This window comes from Limulus polyphemus, unplaced genomic scaffold, assembly GCF_000517525.1.
Source record: "Limulus polyphemus unplaced genomic scaffold, Limulus_polyphemus-2.1.2 Scaffold888, whole genome shotgun sequence".
Lineage (NCBI taxonomy): Eukaryota > Metazoa > Arthropoda > Merostomata > Xiphosura > Limulidae > Limulus > Limulus polyphemus.
In genome coordinates, this window is record NW_013666498.1 from 45050 (window position 1) to 61827 (window position 16778).

The following is a 16778-nucleotide window of genomic DNA, read 5'->3' on the forward strand; positions in this document are numbered from 1 at the left end:
AACAATGTAATGAGTAATTGAACTGCGGGCAGAGAGAGATGTATTGTTGAGTCGAGCACGTGAGACGTTCATTGTGAATTATAGCATTTGTTATAGCTTGACTGTGGAAATTAAGTATATTGCAAAGTTGTATTTAGAAAGAATAAACCAGTTTCATTTAAGAAAGGACTTGTATCGCTAAAGTTTCTTAGAAAAGAAATTATACGGAAAATTAACTAACGAATGGAGGTGTAACAATATTATTGTGCCTGATGCCCACAGAACCGAATTGAATGAACAGTTTAGTATAAGAAATAATATATCTGTTCTTGTAAATTTTTTGGGTCTGTTTATACTTATAGGTGTATTTATATGTTTCATCTAGGGTGAAAGCAGTGAAAATTTCAAGTACTCTTGATTGTAATATTGTAATTCAACAGGCTTGCCAATTTTTTTTTAAATTGTTTATAACCATTTTTTCTATGGGTACATAAATTCTTGATATATATATATATATAATAAGTGTTTGATCATAAATACATACTTTCTCTGAAGATAGATCTTCGATGAAAGCAGCATCTGAGCATGAAGGAATAACTAATTTGCTTTCAAAAGGACATGAAGAAAACTACATTAGCTGCACCCCAAAAAGAAGCATCTTGAACTGAAGAGCTTTTATAATATAACAGAATATTCATTTGTTTCTATTGCTTTTTCTGTATGTAATATTTTTGCTATTTCTTACAGTTCTTCACTGCAACTTTTGCTATTGAAGCTGGCTTGAAACTAATAGCTCTTAGTCCTAAAACTTATTTCCGAGAGGGGTGGAACATTTTTGATTTCATCATTGTTGCTCTATCCTTACTGGAACTCACGCTAGAAAATATACAAGGATTGTCAGTGCTTCGATCTTTTCGATTGGTAAGTAATTCACTGAGGTTTTAAAGTTTCTTTTCTGTCTGTAAGTTATTTTGAAGCAAGTAATAAGTAATATGTGACAAGATTATCAACTTCATCATGTAATATCTGGAATTTTAGTTTTCTGTAACAGATTTTGTAATCATTCAGTTTTTAAGGCTATTTTTAGTGATGATCCACTGTTTATCTTTATCCAAGCTGACCTAAACTAACAAAACTAAAAATGTGTATGTACATATCTGCTGAATAGGAAATTAGTAAAAGTCCCATATCTTTAGTAATATAATAATTAAGAAACCATGATTGTTATCCACATTATTATGGTGTATGTGATAGAAATATTGTGGTGTATTTTTCTAAAAAACAATACTTTAGATTAACCATATTAGTAAAAAAAAAGAAACTTGCACCTGTACATATAATTATATCAAAATTCATTATTAGTTTGTATGTATAATTTATATCTTACATAAAATAAACTTCTTTATATAAGACTTTAATCTGTTAGAGATATTTATTGTAATAAAAAATGTAGGCTAAACTCACATTAAATATCAAATCCATATCAACTGAGAATTCACTTTCAAGCTATATGAAGTGGTTCTTTTATCATATTTTCATCTGTATACAATACTATTATTAAAATTATATAAAGGTCCATGAGGCAGAATTTCTTACTATCATTATAATCGTATTTATGTGATCTTCTAGAACTACAAACTGTATTTATCAGCTGTTCATGACATGAGTTTTGTTACTTAATTTAAGGTAATATACTTGAATTATGATTCCTATTTTTCTTCTTAAAGATTATATGAAGAATAATTATATACCTGGATTTGGCTAAATCAAGGTTATCTTGAAACTATTGAATAATGTCCTCCCAAAAATTCCATGTTTAGAAATTTTACAAAAACAATAGCAAATCAATAAATAGATGCCAATGTGGTATGCAGGCATACCACATGTTTCATATCTCTTTATTTAATATAAGAATTTCAAAATTTCTATACAAACACTTTGTATATAGTCATGATATAGAATGTCGATCAAGTGAAACATAAAGTTTCTCTCACCCTAGTTACCTACTGAACTGGTTCATTCAATTAGGATGTCACATGAACTTTCTAATAGGGAATATTCCTGTAAAATAAAGATTACTCTGTAGAAATAGTGATCTTTTGCATTGACAGGCCAGGTGGTACCTCTAAAATACAACCTCCTGTATTTTGGATGGGAATGACTTTATGTTCATGTGGAAAGCACCTGCACTTTCCAAAGGATAGCATTATTGTTTTGTATATATAATGCCATGTTTTCTCATTTTGGGACAGATATAGGCAGATTTCAGAGATTCAGATTCAGATACACTAGAGAGCTCTTCAGTAAAGGAACCACAAAATACAATTATTTAGCTTTGATTGTTTTTGAGTTTTGTTCATTTTGTCTAGTCTCTTTCTTTGTTTCAAACTCAGAAGATATCAGAGAAGTAAGATTCACTTTATAGTACATTTTATATCAAAACCTCTTATTATTCTGTAACTCCTACCTGATTATTCTTAAAGGTAATTCAGAGTTCCTGAGGATACCACACTAGTGACACTTTTGTTTTTTACCATAATTAGTTTTACAGTATTGAAGTTGTATTACAAGCAGGATTTTCCCCCAAATTTTTCATTTATTATTTGAAATAAAAAATTGTACCTTCGTTTTATACAATATTCAACATGATATATCTCTTTAAATTAAATGCTTCATAGTTAAATTACATGTGTATACTTAATATGTTGTGATGATTCCCACATGCTTCCAGCACTAGGACATCAGCATTAGTCTTGACTAGCACAATACAGTAAGGAGACTTTGAGGGTTTCAAGAAACTGTTTGTTTAAACATTATACATAACACAAAACATAATTCAGGAACAGTGTTTTTGTAATTTACTACACTAGCTTTTGGCTGTCCAGTGGCCATTTTTAAGTGGAAAAAAATTTTGGTTCAAATGTCTCGTGGGTGAACAATGTTATATAATTCTACATTATAAATATAACCAACTTATTAGTACTGCTAATAAAAGGCACCTATACAGTACATTGCATTGCCTGTAAGATGTTACATGGACAGCTGCTCTACACCCATTACCTCTTTCTTCATACCTCCTCAGCTAAATATATGTTGTAGCTCAGCATACATGAATGTCACATATTTACAGTACTTTGCACATCCCTCGTAAAAGAACAAATCAATAACGAACACATTGTACAAGATTAAGCTCAACATCTCAGTCATCATCATATATTGGATCACTGGTATCTAGAGATACCTCTGTTTCATATGACACCCATAGAGCAGTCCCACATATACAAGATAAAGTAGGACACAATAGAATTTTTCTATAAAACAATAGACAGATTCTGTGATTGAACCATGCTATAAAAAGTAGCACCTAAAGCAGAATGTAGCACATGATCTTGGCCAAGGTCAGTATGTTCCAAGAAAGAACTTCAGAAAAATGTGTATGGTTTGTTTTTAAATGTGAAATATGTATTGATTTAGGCTTGTCCTCAAGCTGAATTTTACAACACACTCTGGCAAAATTACATAAAAAACTATGGTGTTTGGTGTACATTAGCATTTGACTTGTATACACTATAAAATGCTCCTACTCACCATTCTGCACTTTTGATAGCACTCCTCTGATTCCACTGTCATTGATATCTGTGTCCAGGATGAATGGAATATCTCTCTTCAGATAAGTTAACACCAGTGCATCAATCAAGGTACATTTTAGCAATTGAAATTATTTTACACAGTTCTTAGTTCATCTAAAATAGAGTTCAACCTTATTTAACATTGAAAGCAGTGCCACTGTTGCAGAAAACATGGCTACAAAGCATTTACAGTATCACACATAGCCAAGAAAGCTTTGGGTTTCATTCTTGTTCATAGGATAAGGCCAGTATACTACTACTGCATTTATCTTAGGATCTGTAGACACTCCATCCCTATGCATTACATATGTATCCAAAGAGTACATGCATTCACATGAAAGATTATTTATTTGGCTTCAGCTTTGGACCTGCTTGTCACATATTGCTACTTCCATCAATTGTTCAAATGTACCTAGTGTACTACAGAGGCTCAGTAGCATGACATGAAATTGGAGAGCTAAAAGCAGTCCTGGCCCTGCTTTCACCACTTAACTCACACATAAGTAGTCAGAATCAATATCTAGTGAGCTAAACTAGCAAAATCCTTCCAATGTATTAAGCCAATGCATGTGTGGCAATGAGAAATGCATTGATGTGATAACCACCTTCACTCACACTAAATCAACACAGAACATAGGCACACCTCTGTCTTTCATACAATAACTACTGCTGATCACCAGGCACTTTCTGCTTTTTGAATGATTCTGTCCTTCAGCATTCAATCTATGTCAGTACTGGCTGTACCTTTGGTGTTCCAAAGAAGCTTATATGATAGTTGTTTGATCAGTCATACATGTCGGGTATTTTACAATGGGGTATTATGTTTGTTTTTTTGGTCACTTCATTGTTACAATAAATAATTTGGCAAAAATTTGTCAGTAACTTCCCAATTTCTGTCTATTGGTCTGGACTCAGAATGTCTACATGGTCTTCAACCAACAACCGTATGTGTACTGGCAACCATGTATTTATCTGTGAATGTGATGCAGCTGAAGTAGCATTAGCTACACTGCTAAATGCAAATCATAACTAGAATTGGTTTTTCCTTTAGAGAGATGGCTATCCAAGCAAGCATTGCTTCATTGTTAGGATGAAAGCATTGGGTCTCAGGCATAACTTCCACCACAGCAGTAGATGGTAGTGAAATCTGAATTGTGTTTGTAAAACACCACATAACACCACTTGTGTATTAAATGAAGATCTATCCTCTCCTGCACCAACTAAAATTACCTTACATCTGTGTACTTTTACAAGTACATACCAAGCCATACTCAGCCCTGTAGATCTCAGAACAACCACCACATTTGAAAGAACAAATGGCATCTTTGGTAGACACATTGCAAGTTTTTTGCTCAGAGAACTTAGCCAAAGCTACTCTCTCAGATTTTTTACCACCAACACAACTTCTTTCAGAGAAACAGTATCTAATGTCCAAATGATGTCATATAGACTTTCTAGAGATTCCCTTCACAAACTTCCCAACAAGAATATCATCAGAGTCAGCTGCCACCATGCTGGAGTATGCTTTAAAGTGTAAGTGTTGTTGCTTATTGTATACATAGCTAACTTTCCATATGCACCATGTTTGTAAGTCTTGTATTCTGCCAGTAAGTGGTAAATATGCAACAATGGCTTTCCAGTTACAAAATTTGTCAGGTTCCAGATGCTCAGTAGAATCTAATGCTGAACCATCTGAACTAAGCAGCAGGCACAGCATTGTTTGATCCTGAGTCAAGGAATTTCAAGTGGCTACTTAGCAAATCTGCTTAACGAAGCAATTTAGATCTTCATTTGCAGAATTTCTGAAAGATGGAGGCAAGATTTGTTTCACTGTGCTACTTCCTGCTAGTTGTAGCAAGGGTAAACTTTCATCAGTTATATCACTCTGAATGAATGATTGCACAGTTGGAGTTTTAACATTCTGCTAAATGTCAAGCTGCCAGATACTAATTTTTGCTTGAGCAACACTCTACAACACAAGGTTCTGTTTAACACACATAGATTAAAACTTCTCATCTCAACATAAGAAAGCTCTTGGTTAATCCAGGATACATTAAGCACTACATATGATGGTGACTGTACCACAGGGAGGTGGGTATGTCTCATACTAGGCACTTCTAAGTAGTCTATCCAGTATGAAGTTTCAGGAGCACTAGATGCTGCCTTATACAGATCAGTGTAAATGTGGTCAGATATGCTTTCTTGGTGACCAACATCTTGAAACTAGGCCGATGTGCAGCTGTGAGTTCTTAACAGAATTCTTTGGCATCTCTTGGACAATATCTCATTGGGAGCACAAGAGAAAAGTAACCTGGAGGAATCAAAGATGCAGTACCACTTCTGCAATAACTAGATCCTAATCAATAGCACCAAGTTTTGTATCAGTTGCCTGATTACTGTATGAAAGTGTCACATTATTTACTACTTTTTTTTTAATGATAATCAGAGCTAATTCTAAGAAATTAAATGTGAGAGCAAAGAAGAATGAATAACAGTATGTCAAACAAACCAAACTATACCTGTCATATCCAGTGCTGATGAAGCCTTTCACAAAGTACCAGGGATCATCAGGCTGGCTAGCATATAATAGACATAGAAGTGATTGAGTGCTATTAGTATTATCAAATTGCATGAACAGCAACTGTTATACTGTGAAATAGATTCAGTTGGTGAAGTGTAATTTTTATTAATTTTATATGTCATTTACAAATCAGAAATAGGGTAAGGATTAATAACACAATATTATTTGTTTATTTCAACAACAATTATTTATTATTATTATGTAAATGTAAAGAACAAAATCATAATGTGACTTTAAGTCTTCTTTTGGCTATTATAGAACTTTTTTGCATTTAAATTCTACATACCTCATTATGTTAACACATTGTACATATTTAATTGTATTATATAGGTGAGTGGTAGCTTTAAGGCAAAACAATATACTATTTGAAATAGTTTAAGAATGTAAAGATACTTTATATCACACATAAACATAATTTCAGATAGACTTTTGGTTGAATAGTTTCTGAGCAGCTGTACTAAGAAACATATATCTATACAAATGTAATTTCACTGCTACAAATAAGTAACTTAAAACTTTTTTCAAAGGCTCGTAACAACATAGATGAAGTTATGTATATGGTAATGAGAAGAACTACAAGTTATACCATCCTCCTATTTTAGCTACGAGTTTTCAAACTGGCAAAGTCATGGCCAACATTGAACCTGTTGATATCAATTATGGGAAAAACAGTTGGAGCTTTAGGAAACCTGACTTTTGTCCTTGGTATCATCATCTTTATTTTTGCTGTCATGGGAATGCAGCTTTTTGGCAAGAATTATGATATAAAAAGACATTTGTAAGTTTTATACATGCACTCTCTGTTGATTAACATATTTTGAATTATTAGAGTTCTTTTATAAAGGATATTTCTTGAAAATGTTTTGTAACAAGATTGTAGTTCTTGTTTATAACCATAGGAAATAATTTTTAAGGTAACCTACTGGTTTACATTTAGTGTAAATTATTGTAAGATTCTTGATTCATTATTAGCAATGGAAAGTAATTATACTACATGTACATGCAAAATTGTAACCAGCATACTCTTTTTGGGGTGTCTTATACAGGGTGGTTAAAAATTATCTTTCCTGTTTCAAAATTAACTAACTAAGGAAATACAACCATGCATTTTCAACATTTTGTAGCCCAACTCAAACAGCTTTTACCGACATGGTAGTAGACTTCTATGTGTGCACCATTATTGGCTCTCAGAATTTCTAACCAATATTCAGTTTCAGTCCATGTTCACAGCAACATGCCCACAGTTACAGTGCTGATGGCATCTGTTATCCTGGTCTTTTGCTCTGTGATGTTTGCTGTAAGTGTACGATACGCTCATACATTTTTCCTGTACTGGCATCTGTAATTACACTGCACCACAGTCACTGACTTTGTCTCTGCAACTTAAACAATGCAATGAACCTTTTCTTGCATGGTTGTCATTTTATGAGGTAATACTACTCATTGGAGTGAAAACAAACATGACAGTACAAACTGTTTGAGTTAGGCTACAAGGCTGTATTTCCTTAGTTATTTATTTATTAAATATTAAAATAGGAAAGATAACTTTGGACCATCCTGTGCCTTAGATAAATTTGAATACTCTACAGTTAATTACACTTTTTACAGAGTATTTTGAGGAATATTCTTGATATTGTATTAGTTTAAAAAGGTATGTCACAGTCTAACAGAACTATTTGATTTGTTGTTTACAAGTTTGTACTGCAAATCATTTTATTCATTGAATGATTTTAGTCATTTTTTGTGTTATGAATACTGCCATGAATTGTGGGTATTTCTCGTTAGTAATAAAAACTTTTGCAGGTTTCATAATCAAGAGGTTCCACGCTGGAACTTTCAAGACTTCATGCATTCCTTTATGATTGTCTTCAGGGTGTTGTGTGGAGAGTGGATTGAATCCATGTGGGATTGTATCCTTGTTTCAGGCTGGGCTTGTATTCCTTTCTTCTTAGCAACTGTTGTTATTGGTAACTTGGTGGTAAGTAAAATATGTCCATATATAAACAATTTAGTTGTGCCAGAATTAGTATCATTCTTATTGTTTGCTATCCATGTTACAATGCCATTGTGTTTTATGTATGTTTATATGCGGTGTTAGTTATCATAATTAAACTTCTTTATAACTTAGACTATTAAAATGTCTTTATTCATAAAAATTTACAGGATGTACCACTCTTGGACTGCTATAATTTTACCCCTAATGTTTGTCTTTTCATGCTCATATGTGCAAACCAAAACTTGTCTATTTTGTGCCTGGTCTGCTTGCTAAATAACTTGTGTAGCAGGTTTTTATAAATTGTGTGGCATACTAGTCATGTGCAAAGATAGAGAAGCTAGAAACTGTTTCCCTTGTTCTGTAAATGGGGCTTGCCTTGTGAAAATGGCATTGGTGTAGTATGGTGAAGATTAAGATTGAATATAATCCTAAGCAGAATGTAGTTTTATCGTTTAGGATTTTCCTAATAATCCTTTAAGACTTTGCCTCGTCTCTGCCTTGTGAAGATCATCTTCCAGAAAGTAATCTGAACTGCCACTCTAACATCTTTAAGTAGTTTTTAAATTCTAAAACCCAGTTAAATTGTGCATTGGTCGAGTAACTGGTGTAACTTACTTATGCCCCTGTAAAAAGATACTTACACATCACTACACATAGACAAGAAAGTGAATTTTATAATATATATATATATATGTAAATAACAGTTGTACTCTAACAAAGATAAATCAGTCAACTTACAAACATATAATCAGCATCAGTGATCCAAATACAGTGTAATAACTATTTAAGTGACACAGTTTAACAATTGAATCTCATAACATATATATATATATATATATAAACCCTTAACCAGATTCTTGTACATCAATTAATACAACTCTTCACCAAAACTATTTTACAGAATACGCAAAACAAATGCAAATCAATACAATGTAACACGTATAATAATTACAATACAAAATAAAATTAAAAATAACAGAAAACAAACTCTTTGACAAAATACTGATATATAATCAAATAAAAAATGTAACATAAATCATATTGGTACTAAAAACATTTAGTATAACCAATGGCCGTAAAAACATAATGCAAAAAAAATCAAAGATCATAGATGTGTATGTGTGTATATTTCTATGGTAATGTCTTATTACATACCAAATTAAGAACATCCTAATACAGAGTAGATCATAAATATTCTTTAACATCAATCTGACATTACTTTAAAAATACAAAATACATTAAAGAAATATCCTTTGAAAATAATTATAAGAATTTAAACATGGCAAAATAAAATCCCTGTGATATTAACATTCAAACATAAGAATACTCATTTTCACAAAAATAAACACATATATCACAAAAACTTTATCAACTAATGAATACATGAAAATAATAACCCTTTGATGATGATACAAAGTAATTAAATAAGTCAATCAAACTGGTAAACAAAATTGCAATGTACCAACAAATGTCCTTTAACATAGGTCACTTACAAAATATCACAAAATCATTTACTTGAACAGAAAGATAATGAATTAAATATACATTCACATAATACATAGGTACCCTTTGTAAACAATGTGACAAAAAAAAACATCAGATCACCTTCTGATAGATACATAAAAGATAAGAATAATAATGTTAATAAACTCTTATGATAATAGTTAATGTTCATTTAAAGTGACTATTTACAGTACAGGACATAAGACAGAACATGGAAGCACAACTGCTTGCTGATCATCCTCACAATCTGGAATGGGCTGCAGTAAGCTGGCATTAATTGTAAAGCAGACAGGCTTGGCTCCAGTAGAATAGCAGGGGGAGGTTATCTTTCCCTAGCTGATCCTAGTCTGATGATAAGATGGAAGTCATCATGAAAGAAGGACTGATTGCTCTTTGTGAAGATGACAGAGTAAAACTGGCAGCAGTTTCAGTTGAAGTCAGCATGTCAGAGAGTCCCATTGGCAGAATACTTTCCTTCATAGGCTCAATGTCAGTCACAGTTAGGCTGAAAGATCCTTAGAGTTTTCAGTATTTCATGACACACCTGGTGTCATTGAACAGCATTTCTTCTGTGCAAAATTAGAGATAATCAAGCAAACAAAAATGGATGTGTATGAAATGCTTGGCATACCTAGTCAAAGTTAATCAAGAATTTGGTTATACATAACAAAATTCAGGATTGAAAGATGTATGATCAGCTGTATCCTATTTGGTCAGAAGTTCAGCTAAAACTGTAGGTTTGAATGCTTACTGGCCCAGCCACAACTACTAACTATTACCTTGTTCAAGTGACATTGTTAGAGATTTATGTGTACTCAAGTGAACTTGTAGACATCCTGGTCCACCAGGCTTCATTGGGTATAGCACATTACCAGCCTTCAGATGTGTTGCCCACTGTCATTATCATCTTGACAACAGCTAACACAGCTACCTGTAATCCATTACATTCTATTTACTGATATCTGATTGTTACACACACATAACCCAGGTCCAGTAGGAATATAAAAGGGGTGAAACTATAAACACTGGCTCCTACACAAATAACTGAAACTAAATAATTGTCATACAAGTGCCAGCCTTTAGCTTCTGACCATGTAACTTAATTTCTACTAGACTTATTGCAGATACAAGTTTAGTATAGACTAGGGATTATTTCAAAAATATTCCATGCAGTTGTCATTTTCTGCCTCTGGCTCTGTACTCGGACTGCATTTTTATGAATTTTAGTTGTACCTTATGCAGAAGCAATATTGAGAAAATATTCAATAAAACTGTTTGCTTACAAAATCATAACCAAACAAAACGTTGAGTATACCAAGTTTACACTTGGCATGACATACAAGCGACTGGTTGTTTATTTTTACTTTCTACACATGATTTCGCTACTATTACTTAAACACAAAGTTTCCCTCAAACACTGTGTGAGCTTACATGTTACTCCTATTTCTTCCTGTCCACTACCTGTCAAATATTTCAGTGTAAAAACTAAAAACATTCTCTTATGAGCATTAATCAAACTGTTGTTCATTCAAATAAAAGAAAATAAGGGAACATATATATATATTCTAAAGATATCACATGAGCTGCATGATGAAAAAAATCATTGTCTACCTTTAAATAGTGTGTTCTACTTTATAGCAACCTTTCCCATGAGAACATGCATGTGATCCCATGGGAGAATGAGTCAGACAATAGGTAATGAGGGAAAAGGATACTTAGCCACTTTTTATATCAATATTCTACTTTAAACTTACATACACCTGTATGCGCAAAAGTTTTGAACAATTTTAGGTGAACTTTGAGAGTTTTTGCTAAATAAATGAGACAGAAAATATGCCTACATACTATACTTGTGTGTAAGAACTTCTGTAGAAAATAACAAACCTGCTGTTTGACTAATTGTATATATTGTGGTTTGAAGAAATTACATTGCAAATGGCACTGTGTAATGATTTGTGTGTATTTTGTGAAATGAAGATATTAAAATTGTAAATGAAAGGTAGATGTTTTTGAAAACAATTAAAGATTATGTTTTTGAGACTGATTATTAATTTTTCTATGTTGTAGGTTCTCAACCTTTTCTTGGCTTTGTTGCTTTCTTCTTTTGGTGCTTCAAATCTCTCTCAGCCAACATCAGATAATACAGATACCAAGAAGCTACAGGAAGCTATTGACAGATTCCACAGAGCATCAGCTTGGATGAAGATGCAAATGTTAAACATAATGAAAGTGAGTTTATCTGTTGTATATTATTTTATAGTGTAAATTTGTAATGTGTGTGTATTTGTTAAAAAATTAATGGTGAATCAAAATTTCTGATAATTAGAATGTGTGTCAAATATTTTCTCTTGTGACGCAATGAGCTGTCAATGTCAAAGAAAAGTATATAAATAATTCATTATCACATTATAAAGAAAATCATTCATTACCAGAGAACAAACTTGTAGATAACTGCCCACTGTTGTTGTTTTTTCATTCTTGGAGTGCGGTGTCTTATGCTTAGTTGAAAGATGCACTACTGCATTCGAAATTCAGTAGCTAAGCTATTTGTGAAATTAACTGGATTACATTTTGAATAAAAAAATACTAAAATATTTTTTACATTATGTGCAGTGTTTCTGGTAAATTTATATATAAAATTTGAAGAAAATAATACTTCTTGTTTGTTTTTTGAACTACAGTTATATATATTTTTTCTTTTGTAATTTTATACATTCCCTGGATTTAATTATTTTTGTATTGCAAATGAATGCAATATTCTGAACCAAGTGGTACATAGATAAGATTTTTTTTCCCTACACTGGTTAATGACCATTCATCACCACCCCTTAAAGATTGTTTATTTATTACCACCCCTAATATTAATGAAACAGACCAAGTTAAATTTTATTGATTATTTCTTTTCAAGCTAACTTCTTCATTTACATTTAATACTTTATTATTAATCATGTATTTTTGCTTTTTATTTTTATTCACTTTAAATGACTATGAATTACTATCATTTATAATTGTTGTAAGTCACTTCTGTAGCTAACCATTATTTCATTTCCAAATTGTGTAACTCACTTTTTTGAAAAATAGGTAAAAACAAATCTAATATCTTATTGATCTTTATTTAATTCCTAAATATTAAGAAGTTCAAGATGAACTTTGTAGCATATAATGTAATGAAACTGCACATTTAAACATAATACATAAGGGAAGTTCAGAAACAAATGAGATTTTGTATCTCATAGGCCTGCCTTATCAGATTACAACCAACAAATGTTGAAAATATGGACAATAAACCATCACCCCTTACCAAAGTTCCTTTTATGTACAATGCATTTCTTCCATTGTTCCACAAGCTTCATCATACCTGTTTTGTTAAATGTGGGTATGGTGTTATGAATCCAGTTGTGTACAAATACATTAAAAACATCAGTTGTCTGCATATGTTTTACATACAAATGTTCCTTGAAAGGATTAAAAAAAAAGAAAAAAGATAAAATATTTTTTGTATGCAGAAATGGGGAAGAACTTCTCAGTTCCTACTATGAACACTACACTACCCCACTCATGAAGTTTGACTATGCTCTGTACACCAAATATCCCAAGTCAAGTTGGAAGTGAAAATATTTTTCTACAACTTTCTATTCAAGTTTTATTTGGTGCTGGAAGTTTATTGTGTCAAGCTTCACGAGTGCTGTAGTGTAGTGTATGCACACAGCCGTTTCAACATCTTTTATACAGTATGATGTTCCAAGCTGTAGTAATTTGCATTTGCTGTTTTTTAACTCCCTGACATAGAAACACATAATATATGATGTTGCTAGCAGCTGTTGAATAATAATGACCTAATAACACAATCATCAAAATCTATTTATTATATCCATCATATAAGAACGAAAATTCTGTTTTTCTTGACTATCACCTCGTAATACCATGACCACTTGTAATAATACATATATATGTCAGTTCCTTTTGATTTGGAATTTTATGTTAATGTAGTAAAGATACTATGAAGTTATATTGTATCTGCATTTCAAAAAACAGAGTTTAAAACCAAAAACAAGGAATAAGATTGCATACCGACCAGATAAAAGAGAAGATATTGAAGAATATAACCAAAGAGAGGACTTTGTGAGTGATGGCCAGGTGCTCATGAAAGACAAGGAAACTTCAAAAGAATTTACAGAGATGGATATTAGTGTTGGAGATGGCTTGGAAGTAGCATTTCATGGTAGGATATAGGGTTTTATCTTAATTCTCTCTCTTTTTTTTATATTCCACCACCTACAGCAGTCTTATTGAAATGTTTTCAACTGATTAACCTAGAGTTATTCAGTTTTTATCAACTAATCACAAAGTAAACAGTAAAAGCCTTTTCTATCTAATTCATATTTTATTTTCAATGAGAACTTATTGACACACCAGATTAAGACAACACAAACTTTGACTGTCACTTATGTCTAATGTTCTTTGTTTCTTGTACCTTTTCTCCAAAGACCAACCAGTGTTAACAGTAGTCAGATTGAAGGTACTAAAGAATGGATGAACAGGAGTAGGCCTAGATACGAGTTGCTTTACCAGAAATAAGACAAATACAATTTTCATCTTCAGGATTCAGTTGTTAGAAACTATTACATCTGTGTATATTTAAGGATTTGAAAAACATGCTTTTATTAAAATGATGTTATAGTATTTGGAATGAAATAAGTTAGATAATAAAATTGCACAAGGAAATTAAGAATAATGTTTTGGGCCACTGTTCTTGTGTTATCGTTGTTACAGATTAAATTGTATTTCAGCTTCAATGTTCTAAATCTAGTTACTTTGAGGCAGTTGTAAACTAGCTGAACTTTGTAGCTTGCCTATACTAATGAACAATTATTTTCTTTGTCTTCTTGTAACAACAGAAGATAATCAGGCCACAATAATGAAGATTAATAGCAAGCCTATGGTAAACTCAGTGTCAGTTGGCTCAAAGATTGAGTGTACAGATAACAAAAGGGTGAAGGTGATTTCAGTTTCCCATTCTTTATGTAAATCAAACAAATTAGTAGTAAAAAAACATACATTGAATATGCTAGTGTCATAAAATTAAAAAGTTAAATGTTACTGTTAATTTTGTTTGTGAAATCTTAAACTACTGGTTACAGAATATATGCAATATATTATTTGTCTTCATCAGAGAGCTATACTATTATTTGCTACATGAGGTATATACAGTAAGTTTTTATATTATGATGTGTTCGGATATTATAATTTTTCTTTTATTCCACATCTACACCATTTTTTGTTATTTCTTAGCATTTGCTTTCCTTTTTTGTAATATTTTTTATAACAAAGTATACATAATTATGATGCCAGTTGTGAGAGATGAGAGCCAAGTTTTCTCTATAGCTGTGTTTTTCAAATTTTGTTTTGAATTTTAATGTTCCAAAAGATATCATAATAAAAGAGATTTTTCCAAACTAGTAAGCAGTTTTTCATATAAATTAAGCACAAAAAATACCTTATATAGATTTTTAATTTTTGCTTATTAGATTAAAAATGTTTTTGGAATGACAAGAAATAAGCTTCGCTGAACCCGTTTCAGTTTTACTTGAGCTAAATTTAAATATTGTATTTTAGTTTAATTCTGTAGTGTATATTTTTGAATAAACTTATTTTGATAATACAATTGTATTTCACTTACAGAAAAAGTGACAAATATTAATCCTTAATTACCAGGTACTTATGTTTGATATCAAAATCTTATGAAGAGGATATACATTTTTGTTTTTATTCAGTTTTTCATTCTACGTTTTCTTATAATTTAATAGTTTTGATATGAATGATTAGTAAAAAAAAGAAATTAATGAAGAAAAATATGTACAAATTTCACTATTAATAGAATGCATTTAAATTTTCAGGAAAAGGAAGTTATAATTAATGAAGAGCATTTGTTAAGAGAAGGGGAGTTATCTAATGAGAAACCAAACCACAATCAGATGGCCTGGAAAGGTGATATCTTTGTTGTTAGTAAAGCAGTAATAGAATATAGTAAAATGCTTTCATCTTGTCATAGTGAGGAAGAAAATAAGGGTGTCAGCAATTGTGATTATGAAAAGAGCCATAGTGAGGATTGATGCATAACTAGAGATTGGATTATGATACTGAGAAATATGCTACATTACTCTTTGCTACTGCTCTTTGTTCATGACTTGAATAATTGATTCAATTAGCATTTAAGTCATTTAGCTTTTTTTTTTAAATGTGAACTACTATTTATTGCCTAAATCATTTTTAGAGCTTAAAACATTGAGTTGGTTAAAATTGTTGACAGTATTTTCTATTCACTGCTCCTGCTTCATCCTTTGGTTTTATAATATTATATCAGACTCTTTGTTGACCTCTTCAGGTATAGGTAATGAAAGGACCATAAAATAATAATTAGAATACCAAAGGCTTGTAAATTTAAGGTTTTATATTATTTTTAAGAATGATTTTATAATAGGGATCTTTTAAGGTGTAGATAGTCATTCTAGACTGTGGGAATTATCAAGGTGAAAAAAATTATTCATTAATGGGTTCTTTTATAAATATTGGATAAAACAGTATATGCTAACAGTTTCATATTAAGAAAATGGTCTGAAATATGATGTGAAATTCTGAGTTTTCTTTTCATTTCTATTTATCACAAAATAATATAAAGGTGATCCCAAAAGAAAGTTCACTGCCATTGTTTTTTATTTCTCTACTCACTAGAGCCATTTGAAGATGGTGAAACTCTGGATGCTGAAAACATAGACAAGCTTGAAACTGAAGATATTATTATTAGTGAACTTCCTGCTGACTGCTGTCCAGATTGTTGCTATAAACATTTCCTTTGCTGCATTGGTGATGATGGTTCTCCTTTCTGGCAGTACTGGAATATGTTACGTGACAGGAGTTATTGGCTGGTTGAAAACAAATACTTTGAAACACTTGCAGTCACTATGATCATGCTGAGTAGTCTTGCTCTGGTAAGTTTTATAGACACATGAAAAGGTTTCATTTCTAAAAGCAACAAGCATGCAACATTTTTACAGACCACAAAAGGTTAAATATCTAATTACACTGGCCT

At 31.6% G+C, this 16778-nt stretch overlaps 1 protein-coding gene across 1 annotated transcript in view; it reads left to right on the forward strand.

Annotated features, from left to right (window-relative positions):
• LOC106461051 (sodium channel protein para-like) overlaps positions 1–16778 on the forward strand; it is a 79530-nt gene that overhangs the window by 41687 nt on the left and 21065 nt on the right. Inside the window, exons 6-13 of the mRNA XM_022387876.1 lie at positions 727–900; positions 6792–6967; positions 7993–8167; positions 11756–11917; positions 13724–13910; positions 14587–14687; positions 15586–15676; positions 16421–16677. Coding sequence (XP_022243584.1) covers positions 727–900; positions 6792–6967; positions 7993–8167; positions 11756–11917; positions 13724–13910; positions 14587–14687; positions 15586–15676; positions 16421–16677 — 1323 coding nt within the window. The remainder of the gene's footprint in view (positions 1–726; positions 901–6791; positions 6968–7992; positions 8168–11755; positions 11918–13723; positions 13911–14586; positions 14688–15585; positions 15677–16420; positions 16678–16778) is intronic.